The 15,428-nt window shown below is 38.4% G+C and overlaps 1 protein-coding gene across 2 annotated transcripts in view; it reads right to left on the bottom strand.

Annotated features, from left to right (window-relative positions):
- Positions 1 to 15,428, bottom strand: part of KIAA1958 — a gene marked incomplete at its 3' end in the record, with an annotated part of 170,292 nt that overhangs the window by 70,799 nt on the left and 84,065 nt on the right. For both annotated transcript variants that reach the window (XM_082843447.1, XM_082843448.1), the window contains exon 2: positions 8,151 to 9,345. In XM_082843447.1, the coding sequence (XP_082699573.1) occupies positions 8,151 to 9,321 (1,171 nt within the window). In that variant the 5' untranslated portion in view covers positions 9,322 to 9,345. The remainder of the gene's footprint in view (positions 1 to 8,150; positions 9,346 to 15,428) is intronic.

Here is a 15,428-nt window from a genome sequence, read left to right on the forward strand (position 1 = left end):
CCTCCCTCAGCATTACAAGAGAAGGGGTACAAGAATAAATTAGGTAAGCACCTAGTCCATTTACTTTCTTCTAAGAGGCCTAATGAAATGAAGCTCACTCCCTTTTACCAGATCTTACCAAACTTTCCACATTTTTACCACCCACTACTGATGTCAACTCAAGGGTGAAATTATGCAAAGAGAAAAAGAAATGGAGGGTAAAAAGGAAGGAAAGAAATAAAATATATGAGATAATATGAAATGTCAATGTTCAGATTTCCTAATATCCTCCATATTTGGGCTACCTCCTGGTGATTTTGAAGGTCAATCAATCTCTCTGTCTCAGGAGATCAAACTGAGAAATAGTAAAGAAATAAAATAGATCATTTCAGGAAATAGTAGCATCATGTGAAATGACATGAGAAAAAATACACCTAAGAGAAAACTAATCATTCAAAATTAACTTTTAAGAAATACTCAACACTGTGTTAAGAAGCTCCAACTGTGTTTTCTCTCATTTTTCCAAAACTGCTCTTAAAGCCCATAGCTGAATACAAAGGTACTAAGTACCTCCTTCTCATTCCCAGCTCAGTGGAACTCCCCACAATGGACATATTTCAGCAAAACCCCCACTGGGAAGAGAGAGAAGGTTTAGGGCAAGGAGAAGCTATCTCTACCCCTCAACATCTTATGAGTTGCTTACAGTTTGTATAGCAAGATAGCACACACTACAGGGCATTGTATTAGTGGTTACTTACCAAGGGGATATTTATTTTAGCTAAAAATATAAACCTAGTGATAAAAAGAAAATTATTTTATTTTTCATGCCACATCTAGGAGAGGTGAACACCTTTCCTGGGTTCAGAGGTTATATTCCTCCAGCTTCTTTGTTTAAAACAATGAAAGCCCAGTCTAGCTAGTTTAGGCAAGAAAAGAATTTAATAAAGGCCACACAATCTCCGACAACACCAGGAAACCAGGTTTAGAGGTGACCACGCCACAGATTTGCGCTGTTGGAGACAAATCAGCCACCAAACTCCAGCTTGGGCTTCTAACAGTGGAACACTGGTCCTGCTGCCTCTAGAAATTGGACTGTATTTACCAAAAACAGATTCTTCTAGGTACTTCTTCCTTTTTTTTTTTTTTGGCTGCATCGCACAGCATGTGAGATCTTTTTTTTCCTTTTTTTAAAATTTATTTTTGGCTACGCGTGGGCTTTCTCTAGTTGCGCTGAGCAGGGGCTAATCTTTGTTGTGTGCGCAGGCTTCTCATTGCAGTGGTTTCTTTTGTGGAGCACGGGCTCCAGGCGCACAGGCTTCAGGAGTTGTGGCACGCAGGCTCTAGAGCGCAGGCTCAGTAGTTGTGGCACACGGGCTTAGTTGCTCTGCGGCATGTGGGATCTTCCTGGACCAGGGCTCGAGCCCGTGTCCCCTGCATTGGCAGGCAGATTCCTAACAACTGCATCACCAGGGAAGCTCCCAGCATGTGGGATCTTAGTTCCCCCACCAGGGATCGAACTCATGCCCCCTGCATTGGAAGCATGGAGTCAACCACTGGATCTCCAGGGAAGTCCTAGGTACTTCTGATTAGAGTCTAGAGTGAGTGTATTTGACTGGCAAAGTTTCAGGTCACTAGATTGTGCCCTCACTGAAATATAAACTTGGAAAAGTGAGTTTCTGGCCTCTCCAATGGGGAAGTGCAGATATACAGAGGAGGGAATTCTCTCAAAGGGGAAGAGTATTCAAAGTCACAGTGAGGCCAGAGGGAATAACAATGTGCCCTCTAATGTGGAAACTGCATTTCCTAAATCCCTGCTTCTCAAGCTTCAGTGTGCAAACAGATCACCTGGAGATCCTGTTAAAATGCAAATTCTGATTCTGTGGGTCTGGGGTGGGACCTGAGAATCTGCATTCCTAATAAGTTCCCAGGTGAGACTGGTCCACAGACCATTTTAGTAGATGAATAGATGTTACTGCATAAAATCAGAATCTATTATACTTGACTATTCAAGAGTATTGAGCACAGTCTAATAATGGCAGCAATGATGATAACAATGAAAATATTAATAATGGTGGAAACTATTATTTATTGAATATTTATCACATGTCATGTACTCTCTTTAGTGCTTCACCTATACTTTGCATTTGGTCTCACATGTCTGTGAGACAGACATGTTATTACTTTTCAAATGAGGAAACTGAGTCTCAGAGAAATAAAATGACTTAGCTAAGGTCACAAGGCCAGTAGGAGGCAGGGCTGGGAATCAACCTAGGCATGTCTGATCCCAGACTCTGAGTGGCCAAGCTCTACTATCTCAGTGCCCAGCACTGCCTGCCATATCAATCCTCAGATGAGCACCCCTTTATGAAAATGAGGGAAATGGTGGTATTAACTGAGCCTGAATTTTAATTTTGCCTCTCTTACCTTTCAGAATTTATGTTGCAGGTCTTCCTGCAGGAAGGTACAGGAAAGGGTGTAGCTAAGAAAGCAAATTTAGTCTTGTTCCACCTTGTAAGAAGAGGCATATATTTCTTGTAGGATAAGGAAATATATAAAATAATGTATGCATGTATATGTATGTATACATATGCATATATATACAGACATAAAAGCATATGCTTACTTATACATATTTCTATCCCTTATATTAGAATACTGTTCTAGTATACCTAGTCTTTGAATGACACATATAAACAACTCCTCTATCTGCCCACACAAAGAAAACTAAATGCTCAAAAAAACAAACAACAGCAACAAAAACCCACCCCACACAAATAGTAGTAGGTGTCTCTGGTGTGCTACCTCTTTCAAGATTAGAATCCAGTATGTCCCTGGAAGAACACTCCCACCTGACCCCAACACTCAGCTGTGGGGTCTACTTAGGAATGGTCTCAATACAGTTCCCAGGGTATGAGCTTGATGCTTCAAGGACTAATTCGGGGGTTAGTGGGAAGGCGGTGGCACAGGCTCTGTCCACTGCTAGGCATGAATCCCAGCAACACTTGGCAACCGCCTCGGAGACCAAGCAGGGATCAAGTATCTATAGGTGAAGCTAATACAGAGGAAGCGGAGATGAGACATGGTAAGAGAGAAACTATAGACATTGTTTGAACCCTGGATAAAAGCTCATTTGAAGATGTGTCCTTCGACTATAACGCAGTTAATTGTCTTTATACATTTATTTTAACTCAGATCTTCTGTTTCTGACAAGAGAAACCATTGTTTATTTGTGTCAACACAGACCAAATAACTAGAAGTAATATGCAACTTAATTTTTAAAACCTCACTGAACTCAATTTTACATGAGTAGGTTTCAAAAAGTATTCTATTAAATGCTTTAGACTACATCCATTTTTCTCTGAATGCATTGTTTTATAGAAAATATAATCAATTAGTAAAAATTAGAAGAAAAAAGATAAAGAGATTAAAAAAAACCCAAAACTGAAAATCTAGAAATAGACCCAGTTATAAACAAAAATGAGATACATAAATAAATTCAGTGTACAATGGGAATTATTCAATAAGTGATGTTGGAACATTTGACTACCTATAAAAATAATGAAGTGAGGTTCCACCCTAAAATATATTCTGATTGTAGAGTTAAAGGTAAAAAAAGAAAGGAGACAGAAGGCGAGGAGAGGAAAAGAAAAACAAAACAGAAGACAATATAGGAAAATATATATTTGATTCAAGACAGGAATTCCTAAGCAAAATGCCAAAGGCAGAAAAGATGATAGCTAACTAGACAGATAGATAGATAGGTAGGTAGAGGTTGAAAAAACAGCCTTCATAAAAATTAAGAAAATCCATACCTCAAAAAATCCCATCAACAAAATTATATAGAAATTAATGGTGGACTCCCCTGGTGGCATTGTGGTTAAGAATCCACCTGCCAATGCAGGGGACACAGGTTCGAGCCCTGGTCCAGGAAGATTCCATATGCTGCAGAGCAACTAGGCTCGTGCACCACAACTACTGAGCCTGAGCTCTAGAGTCCGTGCTCTGCAACAAGAGAAGCTACCGCAATGAGAAGCCCACACACTGCAACGAACAGTAGCCCCTGCTCACTGCAACTAGAGAAAAAGCCCGTGTGCAGCAATAAAGATCCAATGCAACCAAAAAAATTAATTAATTAATTAATAAAAAAATTAATGGTAAAGTGGGAAAATGTATTTCCAATATACATGGATATGTATTTCCAATATATATGATAGATTATGAGTTAATATTTCTAATATATAAAGAACACATATGAATCTATTAGAAAAAGATAAAGATGTAGATTCTCAAAAGAAAACACATATATTACAAACGTGAAAAGCAAAAGTTGATTGCTTGCTACAATAAGACTTCTGGGAAAAAAAGCTGACTAATAAAAGGGGTTCTCCTACACTGTTGGTAGGAATGTAAGTTGGTACAGCCACTATGGAAAACAGTATGGAGGTTCCTCAGAAAACTAAAAATATAATGACCATATGATCCAGCAATCCCACTTCTGGTAATATATCCAGACAAAACTATAATTCAAAAAGATACATGCACCCCTACATGCATAGCAGCACTATTCACAACAGCCAAAACATGGAAACAACCTAAATGTCCATCGACAGATGAATGGATAAAGAAGATGTGGTACATAAATACAATGGAATACTACTCAGCCATAAAAAAGAACGAAATAATGCCATTCACAGCAACTAGAGATTATCATACTAAGTGAAGTAAGTCAGAAAGACAAATACCATATGATATCACTTACATGTAGAACCTAAAATATGGCACAAATGAACCTATCTACAAAACAGAAACAGACTCATAGACATAGAGAACAGATTTGTGGTTACTAAGGGGGAGGGGGGAGGAAAAGGGATGGACTGGGAGTTTGGGGTTGGTAGATGCAAACTATTACATTCAGAATGGATAAACAACAAGGTCCTAATGGATAGCGCAGGGAACTATATTCAATATCCTGTGATAAAACATGATGGAAAACAATATAAAAAAAGAATGTATACATGTGTATAACTGAGTCACTTTGCTGTATAGCAGAGATTAGCACAACATTGTAAATCAACTATACTTCAAATAAACATGGGGGGTTCTTGCACAAAATCATAAAAGAAGCTGTGTGTATGTATGTATATTTAAGAAATATACACATAGAAACCCAACTCATGATGCAATAAAAATTTAAATTTATGACAAATGCTCCAAATTTACATAAAAATCTCAAAAATTAATGGAATTGAAACCACTGCGAGATAGTCAATAATTCTTCTAATAATGTACGTCCTCTTTACTCATGACTGTTTGCTAAGATTTGAGTTGAGCATTGTAATAGGGCTGACATGAAAATTAATAATTTTATCCACACATTGTTAACATTTGTTAACTTTGTGAGTTTAGTTCTAAACAGAAATAAGAACGGTTTTCCAATAGGGAAACATTTTTTTTGGCCGCACTGCGCATCTTGTGGGATCTTAGGTCCCTGACCAGGGATTGAACCTGGGGCCACAGCAGTGAAAGCACCAAGTCCTAACCACTGAACCACCAGGGAACTGCCAGGAAATAGAAGTTAAATGACATCAGTAAAACTAAACAAAATGGAACAATTTCTCTTTGTTTCTGTCTGACTAGTCATTTGTCAAATTATTTATTTTAAAAATATTATTCAAAGGTATGCAGTATTTCTACAATGATTTGATAAAGACTTAAGATTGCACAACATCCATTTTAAAAGTACCCGATGTTGCTTTTAGCTAGTTCTTTCAGAACCTTTCTTCTTTGCTTAGTCCTAAGTATGCTTTACATATTAAGTACTCAAGGTCCATTTGTACATATTCATTCACATACATTTGGATGTGCTGGATTCTAAATTTTTTTAAAAAACCTATGTTTAAAATAAATTTATTCTAATATAAATAAATATGCAAATAAATAAATAGAACTTTTAGAGCACAGAGCCTAGTTTGGGCTCTACAGAACAAAGGTAAATTATAAGTTAACTTTATATATCTCTCATAAAAGAAAAGTATCAATCAGATTTTTATTTGTCCATTGATGTTTCCAGTCCAAATAGTGTTTCTCTAAAGCTAGTAATATCTTAGCAATATAATATCCTTCCACAGAACAATGGATCAAAACATCAGGATCATTCTTTAGGAAATTCCTATTACAGTCAGTTTGAGCCTCAATGTCTCATTTACTATACACATACTAGTGGACTAATATCCACAAGGCAGATGCAAGGAAATCTTTCAACTTGCTTTTGCAGGGGTAAATTATTAGAAGGATATGCAATACAAACAATAGTTTTACTAAGCTGTTTTGCTATACTGGACCACTTTGTAAAATACATTTCTGAATTCTACCCTCAAATATAAATTAAGTGAGAATGCAGAAACTCTGTCAGGCTGTCTCCTATTTTACAAAAAAAAGGGAGGAGGGGGACAAATAAATAAACCAAATTCACAACTATTTAAGTGAAAAGGTACTACTTATACCCTATATGTATCAAGAGTTAGAGTCTTAATACAAAGACTTTCACAAGCCTAATAAAGATAATATTGTGTCTAATGATGTGAATATTGGCCAAAGACCATGTTGTGATTAAGTGATTGAATTAAAACTAGAAAGGAAGGAAGGAAGAAGGAGAGACAGCCCAGGGAATGGGACAGAATATTTACAAATCGTATTTAATAGAAGACTTACAACCAGAATCTATAAAGAACTCTTATAACTCACCAATAAAATGACAACATAACTAGAAAATGGGCAAAGGATCTGAATGGGTTTTTCTCAAAAGAAAGATATACAAATGGCCAATAAGCACATTAAAAAAAATATAGTCATAAGGGTAATACAAATCAAAACTACAAGTTACTACTTCACACACCCAGCAGGATAATTTTTTCAATGGAAAATAACAAGTGTTGGTGAGCATACGGTGAAATAGGAATTTTTAAAATTGTTGGTGAGATTGTAAAACGGTGAAGCTGCATTGGAACACCGTTTGGCAGCTCCTCAAACATAGAGTTACCGTATGACCCAGTGATTCCACCTCTAGGTAGCTGCCCAAGTGAAATGAAAATATATGTCCACACAAAAACTTGTATATAAATGATATTAGCAGCATTATTTACCACAGCCAAAAAATGGAAACAACCTAAGTATCCATCAGCTGATAAAGGAAAAACAAAATGTGGTCTATTCATACAATGAAATAGAAAGGAAAATAACACTGATAGACACTACCACACAGATTAACCTTAAAAAAATTATGCTAAGTACAAGAAGGCCATCACAAAAGGCCACAAAATAAGAGTCTATTAAATGAAATGTGCACAACAGGCAGATCCATAGAGACAGAAAGTAGATTAGTGGTTGACTGGGGCTGGGAGGAGAGAAAGAATTACTGCTAATGGGTATGGGGTTTCTTTCTGGGGTGATGAAAATATTTTGAAATTAGATACTAGTGATGGTTAATAATAGCCCAGATTAAATAAATACTGAATGTTAGAATTACAGCACATTTAGAATGTTAGAATTACAGATAGGGGCCTCATATAATTATTTCTTTCTCCTCTCAAGCCATTCCAGTTAGGTCCATGTATTCCAGAAATGCAAGTTATCTGATTATTATAAATTTTGAGAGAAAAAATAAAATACTTCTTCAAGATACATTTGTTGCTTTTTAAAAAAACTTGTTTTAAACTGCCACACCAACTAAAATGAATAAAGTGCTAAATTGGTTCAAATAAATAATACTGAAAAAAACATCAGGTCCATTTTCAACGTATGCCTAAACCAACATCATTTTGGCTTCAAAACGGTAACCAAGAGCATTAAAAAAAACTTTCAAAAATAACTTTACTTATAAAAATTCAGCTTAAGATCATATACAAACCTTAAATACAGCCATGCAATATCAACAGCACAATCCTACAGCTGTCCTCTCAGCCCTGAGGTACATCGACTGGATAGATGGCCTTATTTCAGATGAATTTCCTTTACTGTATCACCTGGATGTATAGTATTTCATTATTTCTATCTTTCTGAGAATAATAAAGGCCCAAATTCTAGCAAATTGAGCCAGTGGTTTTAGGAGTGCTGACGGCGCAGAATTCTCTGATGTACGTGGATGAGGGACTCTGTCACCTCACGTGCCATACCTGGTATGCACTGTGCCGTGGCCTCAGTGGTTATGGTCGGAGCAACTGGGGGCTGCTGCTGACTGGAGCTCACTTCTGGCTCTGTGTTAACTGAGGGAGAAAGGGCCACCTCACAGGAGGAGACCTGGCTGGGCAGATGGGACAGGAACTCTTCAGAAGCAACTTGCTCATCCTGTCCAGGCAGCTGCAGGGCAGACAAAGGGATGCTGATCTGTTTGTTAGGATGGGATGTGCTCACCGGCATCTGTATGGCCACCTGCTGGCTGGTGCCATGGGCACTAGTGGGTCCTCTGTTTGGTGAAGCCAAAGATACCCTACCAGTCTTCTGGACGACTGGTCTAGACATCACAGAGGGGGATGCAGACATACCATGTGGGTCTAGCTCTGTGCTGATGGCAGATGTTACATGGGGAATCAGCTTAGCAGACCCTATACAGGAGGGACCAGCATGAGCCTGAGGCTTAGGTTTTGCCATCTGCGTCAATGAGAGGGCTGGTCCATCTACCCCTCCAGTCAGCTCTGCATTCGCCACAATATAATAATCTTCAGGAATCTCCTGTTTGATTTTCTTAATGATCACATCACTGCTGCATTCATCAATCATCTGAGCTTGGGAGCTTGAATGGAGAGAAGATGGGACTATTCCAGGCCTTTTTCGAGCAATGCTTTGAGGCCTTTGGGTTTGGGGTTCAAAGTCACTATCCTCATCTGTAACAGAAGATTCACAAACCATGTCAAACAGAGTGTTTTCATCTTCATACTCTTCAACAGCTTCATCCAGTTCAGAGGGCTCACTGCAATAAGAGAAGTCACAAGAGTCTCTGGTCCGATTACAGTCTAGCTTTGCTTTCACTGGTCTCCCAGGGTACCTTTCAACGGGGCTAGTTTGTGTCTCAGAGGGCACTCCAATTATACTGGGACTATCAGAGTTAAAACTTCTGTTATCCTGGAAACAGACCCTTTCTTGGGAGCCAGCTCTGCAAGTAGCTGTCAGTGGCCAGTGATAAGCATGGCCCGCACTACAGCCCCACATTGCTGTCAGATTCCCATGGGAACCTTCCGAAAGCAAATGTTTCAGGTTTGGAATGAGGCTGCAAATGGTCCCATGGCTGTGGGCCCAGCTGACCAATTTGGATAGATTCTCAGATGAGGTATGAAGGCAATCCTCCATGTTACAGGATCAGCAGTGTCTTTCCTAAAGGAAAATAATCAGAATAAGAAGCTATTATTACCCAAGATATTCCCATATCTCAATCACTTCAATTTCCTTAAACTATGATCATATGGCATTAAAAAAATGTACTTCAAAACTGTATCCAGTTAATATCACTGCATATGGGCAGAGACTGGAAGAGAATACAGGAAAAAAAGTAAAAACAATCGATGGTTTATGGCTATGGGACTTGAGAAACTTTTTGTTAATTTCCTTTATTGTTATAATGTCTACATAAGAAAAAAAAGTAAAAGAAAAAAAAAAGAAACAAGCAATAAAAAAGAGGTGAGCTTTTTCATAGTACATTTTACTTCCAAAGTCACACTGAGAGAGGTTCAGTCAGCCCTGTAATAATAAAATGTGTGTATTATTTGTATTAAACAGGAGGATGAACTTCTAACTTCACCTTCTGCTACCATAAACTTCATTACTAGAGGCAGGGCCACCAAAGGCTTAGATCCATTCTAGGATGGATGTCACAGAAGGGAAATCTGCTGGGCACCAGAAAACAAATGACACTACTGGGAGTCCAAGAAGAGAATGAGGGGCTGTATCTGGGAAGTGGGGAAGAAAAGTTTTTAACAGAGATGGGAAAACAGTCTGGGAGGGGAGCCACTAGAGGCCCCTGCTGGGGTCAGGGGCACAGGCAGGCTGTAGACCAGAAGCAAGGATGGGTAGGCCGGGTGCCAGCACCCTAACCAAATCTTAGGAGCCGGCTCCCCACCTCCCTGCTGTCTGAAATTTCTGAGACATTGCCTTTATCTCACAATTTAGAGGTAAAAACATGCATCTGGTGTATTTCACCATCTGAGGTTCCTAAACACCCAAGTTGGTATATAATCAACTACCACAGAGGAATGAATCATTCCTTATTGGGAAGAGGTCAAAAAGAATACTTGTTATGGGTCCTTGACTGGGTAAGAGTGAGGACAACATGATGAGCAAAAAGAGTAAAGAGGCACGTGGAGTCCACATGTGATTAGAAAGATTTAATAAGGCTCTGTCAAAAGGGACATCCTGGGAAGAACTAGGGAGGAAGGAACAAGGATCTTTTTTTTTTTGAATTTTTGAATTTTATTATTTTTTTATACACCAGGTTGTTATTAGTTATCCATTTTATACATATTAGTGTATACATGTCAATCCCAATCTCCCAGTTCATCACATCACCACCACTACCACCCCCTGCCACTTTCCCCCCTTGGTGTCCATACATTTGTTCTCTATATCTGTATCTCTATTTCTACCCTGCAAACCAGTTCATCTGTACCATTCTTGTAGAGGAACAAAGATCTTGATGTGTGTTCCCTGGTCATCTGCAGCTGTGGGTGACAAAAGGTACCTCGCTGGAAGTGGGTTCTGCACTAAGGTGCCAAGGTCCAACTGCAATGCCATGTGACCATGCAAAAGGGCACATAAGAGCCTCCATTCTCTGCCCTGCCTCCATGGCACACCAACAGTAGTGTTTGGTCAATTCAAACCCTTTAACATGTTTTGTAACATGTGTGATATGGCCTCTGTGATACGGCCACGGCTATAGTCAACATCCCGACCCTCATTTTCTGCTACTACTATGGCCTTTTCCCATATTTCCTGTCTCCTCTCTAAACAGTTTCTCACCCCCACTGGGCCTCTAAAAACTCATTCTTTGGCTTGATATGTAGCCTTCCTCCTTCTTCACCTGGAAAACCCCTTCAAGACTGATGACCTCCTGTTGATGTCTTTCTAGATACTCTTTCAGTCTCAGAGATTTTAGATTTTCTTCCTGTACTTCCATTATCTCAAGAAACTTGGCCTTTGCTGTACTGTTATCAGTGGACATTCTTACCCATTTCCCAGACTTGACTGAGGATTACCTGAGGACTGGGACTATGATTCAATTTTTCATTCAATGAGGACCTACTTAGGGATACAGAAATTAATAAGATATGGTCCTGCTCTTGAGACCTTATAATCTATTGCTGGTGCTGAATAAATGAATGAAGAGTGAATAAATGAATTTATAAATGCTGGCAGCACCATCAACACTAACAAAGTAAACATATAAGACCCTCAAATAAGAAACAAGAAATTTCCTCCTAAGACTTTTATTGTAATCATTCAAGGGATTAGAGGCTTTTCTCCCCAGTGATGTAACCAAAACACGGCTGTCTTGTGTATGTAGCAGAGTAATACATGAACAACCAGATTTTATGAAGCAGCACAACAAATCAGAAGGACAGGGACTAGTGTGGGAGTCAAGAACTTCAAATTTTCATCCTGGAGCTCCTGTCTGTGGCCTCAGACAAGCCACTAATTATCTCTAAGCTTAAAATGACAGGACTATAATCTTTATGTTTCCTTCGTACTCTAGCAATTTAGGAACTTACTTCATTTATATTCCTTTCATATAACTTTAAAGTAGAAATGCAGAAAAACAGAAAGACTGGGTGGGGGGTGTTGATGTTTGTTTGTGTGTGTGTTGTCTGCGCCGCACGGCTTGCGGGATCTTAGTTCCCCAACCAGCGACCGAACCTGAGCCCTCGGCAGTGAAAGCACGGAGTCCTAACCACTGGTCCACCAAGGAATTCCCTGATGTTTGTTTTTTGAGCTTTCTTAACATATCTGTTTAGTTGGTATGGCAGAGACTGCTGTTTGCCTACCCAGTATCCATTGTCTCTTATTCATTACAGAGTCCCAATCTATTGGGGCAGCAATATGCTCACCTAAAACATATTTCCCAGCTTCCTTTGAAATGGGAAATCTCATGACACCATTCTGGCCAATAATATGTAAACGGACGTCACTGGGTGGGGCTTCTGCAAAAGCCCTTTGAAGCACAGACTTGTCCCAGTTTTCGCCTTTTTCCCTTTGTCCTTCCCTTTCTTCCTGCCTGGAATAAGGATATGATGGCTGGGCCTGCAGAGGCCATCTTAGGAGCATGAAATAAGGACTTAAGGATGGGAGAGAATAGCCAGAGGAGCTTGCTGACATCATGGAGCCACTGCATCAGCTCTGAACTGCCTAAGATTCCTTGTTACTTAAGGGAAAGATAATCCCATGATCTTGCTTAAGCCACTGTTGTTGAAGTATTTGATTACACACAGCTGAACTCAACTACTAACTGATACACAAAAAATAATACATTCACCTCTGGTTTTTGAAACCTCAGAGCAGAATCATTCATTTTCTTTGCACTATACTCTAGGTTTCTCAGACTGGATTCCACAAATAAATCTTGGGAGGTCTATAATTTTATGGCATAATGTTTATAATTGTTTTCATTTTTATCATAATAAAAATAGTTAATATAAGCATATTATGAATTATCTAAATCTTACATCTAAGTATCACCTTGTAATTTTAGTTTCCCTTTGCCTTTGTATCTATACTCATATTAGTGTCCACAATCAACTAAAGTAACATCACTCAACTTCCAATTTGTTGGGAAACTTTTTCATGCTGTACTCTTTCTAGCAGATATAAATATAAAACTACTCTTCTGCATTAATAATTTTCAAATGAAAAGTATTATGATTTGACATCATGAAAATGGCATATGTAATGTGAAGCAAAATACCTCTTTAAATGTCGTAGGCTAACGAGAAAAGAAATAAATGATATATGCTAACAGAAAAAATCATATACATTATGGCACAATATTTGAATGAAGTCATTGTAACAGTTCAAACTGTAAAAAATGTGGCAGAATCAAAACACAAAATTGTATAAACCTGAGGAAGTCAAAAGTACATATTGTTCAGGTAAAAGCTACTATACAGTAGTAAAATAGTAACTTTGCTGAAGACCCGCAGCCAGAAAAAATTATAATTAAAATAAAAGACAAAGTGGATAAAACTTTAAATTTTGTTAAAAGCTTATCCACTTAATTCTATAATAATCACCAGCCTCTAAGAATCAACAGGTGGTAATCATAAGTCACTTTTATTACATTATGAAACTTACTAGCAATCTCATGAAGAGGCTCTTAAACTTTTCTTGAGTACCATAAAATGAAAATATTTTTCTAGTATTAATATAATTCAACCAGGCAACCAATGTTAACTGGTAGCTTTGAGAGCATAATTAGCTAATATTTAAGGTACTTAAATGGATTGAGTCTAAGCTGACAAGGAATAGCTATCAATATACTGCAATATATTCAAAGTTTAATACAAAACAGAACCAACCATAAGACAATCAAGGTACTTTCAAACTGCTGAGAATAAGTACAGCTAACCCTTGAACAATATGGGTTTGAACTGCACAGATGTACTTAAACACTGATATTTCTCAATAGTAAATAGTACACTACTACACAGTCAGTGGTTGGTTGAACCCTGGATACAGAGGGCCCACTATAAATTATACACAGATTAACTTGGAGTTGTTCAAGGATCAACTGTAGTTTCTAGGATCTACTAATTTCCTTCAGCAGTCTGATGATAAGCTCTATGCTGAAAAATAATGTTTCTTCTACATTTTCAAGAATAGAAAAATAACTTCAGATAGGATTTTCCCATATTTTATATGGGCAATGATTGGATTAGACACTAAGCTTTACAGAATTATCATGGGATATGTCATTAAAAATTGGCCAAGGAGGCCTGCCTAGCAGAATGTAGGTTAAGTATGAGATTTGATTATCCTAAATCAGCAAACAAAGCTATAAAGTTATCATCACCACACTGTTAACTTAGGCAAGCAGATATTCTATCATTAGTATTTATATTGTTAAAGTCAAAATCAGAAACATTATAGAATCAGACTTTCTACCATTAAACCTAACATTAGGTTTCAGAACAACATAAAACTATTATTATATCTAACATTCACTGAACAATTACTGATTGCCAGGTACTACTCTAGGACTTGACATATCAATAATCCTAATTATATCAACAATCCTAATAAATTAGATAACTTATTGTCCTCATTTTACTTGGACAAAGTAATGGTAGAGCCAAAATATGAACTTCAGTCTTAACTCCGGAGTCCACACTGTTAATTAACATACTATACTGCCTCCAGCATTATAATAGTAGAAAGATACTGTCTCAAGTCTGGTTCTCTTATCATATTAATGTTGTTAATTTGAACTTATGGTTTTGTAGTTTTACTTTAGTTGAATTTGTACGTCTGTTTTTTTTTTTTTTTTGCGGTACGCGGGCCTCTCACTGTTGTGGCCTCTCCTGTTGCGGAGCACAGGCGCCGGACACGCAGGCTCAGCAGCCATAGCTCACGGGCCCAGCCGCTCCGTGGCACGTGGGATCTTCCCAGACCGGGGCACAAAACCGTGTCCCCTGCATCGGCAGGCGGACTCTCAAGCACTGCACCACCAGGGAAGCCCAGTTTTGATTTACAGGTTTATTAGAAATATAAGCATATATTTTATGTATAAACATATTTAAATAACATTGTGATGAAAATGACTTAAGCCAGCACTAGGTATAAAGAAGGTTCATGAAAATATTTTTCTTTCAAAAGTTTGAGAAAAACTTTTTTTTAAGAAAAAAAAAAGGTATAAAAATATTATGTCGCTTTTCCAAAGCCTGACAATGAGCTACCAGTCAAACACCATGAATATCTTGTTGGCTTTCCCCTGACTTTAGTTACAACAGTTTGCCCCACAGTTCTTATAGTCTCTCTCTTTATGAGGTTCTGAACCTTTTAAAGGATTTGGTGTTGCTGTTGATTTAATACCACAAAATCTCAATTACTGAGGCATAACAAAATGACACAAGAAGAAACAGAAAATCTGAGTAGCCATTTATCTATAAAATAAATTGAATTAAAAAAAATCTTGGGCTTCCCTGGTGGCGCAGTGGTTGAGAGTCTGCCTGCCGATGCAGGGGACATGGGTTCATGCCCCGGTCCGGGAAGATCCCACATGCCGCGGAGCAGCTGGGCCCGTGAGCCATGGCTGCTGAGCCTGCGCGTCCGGAACCTCTGCTCCGCAACGGGAGAGGCCACAACAGTGAGAGGCCCGTGTGCCGCAAAAAAAAAAAAAAAAAAAAAAAAAAAAAAATTTTTTCCGGGCTTCCCTGGTGGCGCAGTGGTTGAGAATCCGCCTGCCAATGCAGGGG

The sequence above is a fragment of the Leucopleurus acutus genome, assembly GCF_964270905.1.
Source record: "Leucopleurus acutus genome assembly, chromosome: 7".
Taxonomy (NCBI): domain Eukaryota; kingdom Metazoa; phylum Chordata; class Mammalia; order Artiodactyla; family Delphinidae; genus Leucopleurus; species Leucopleurus acutus.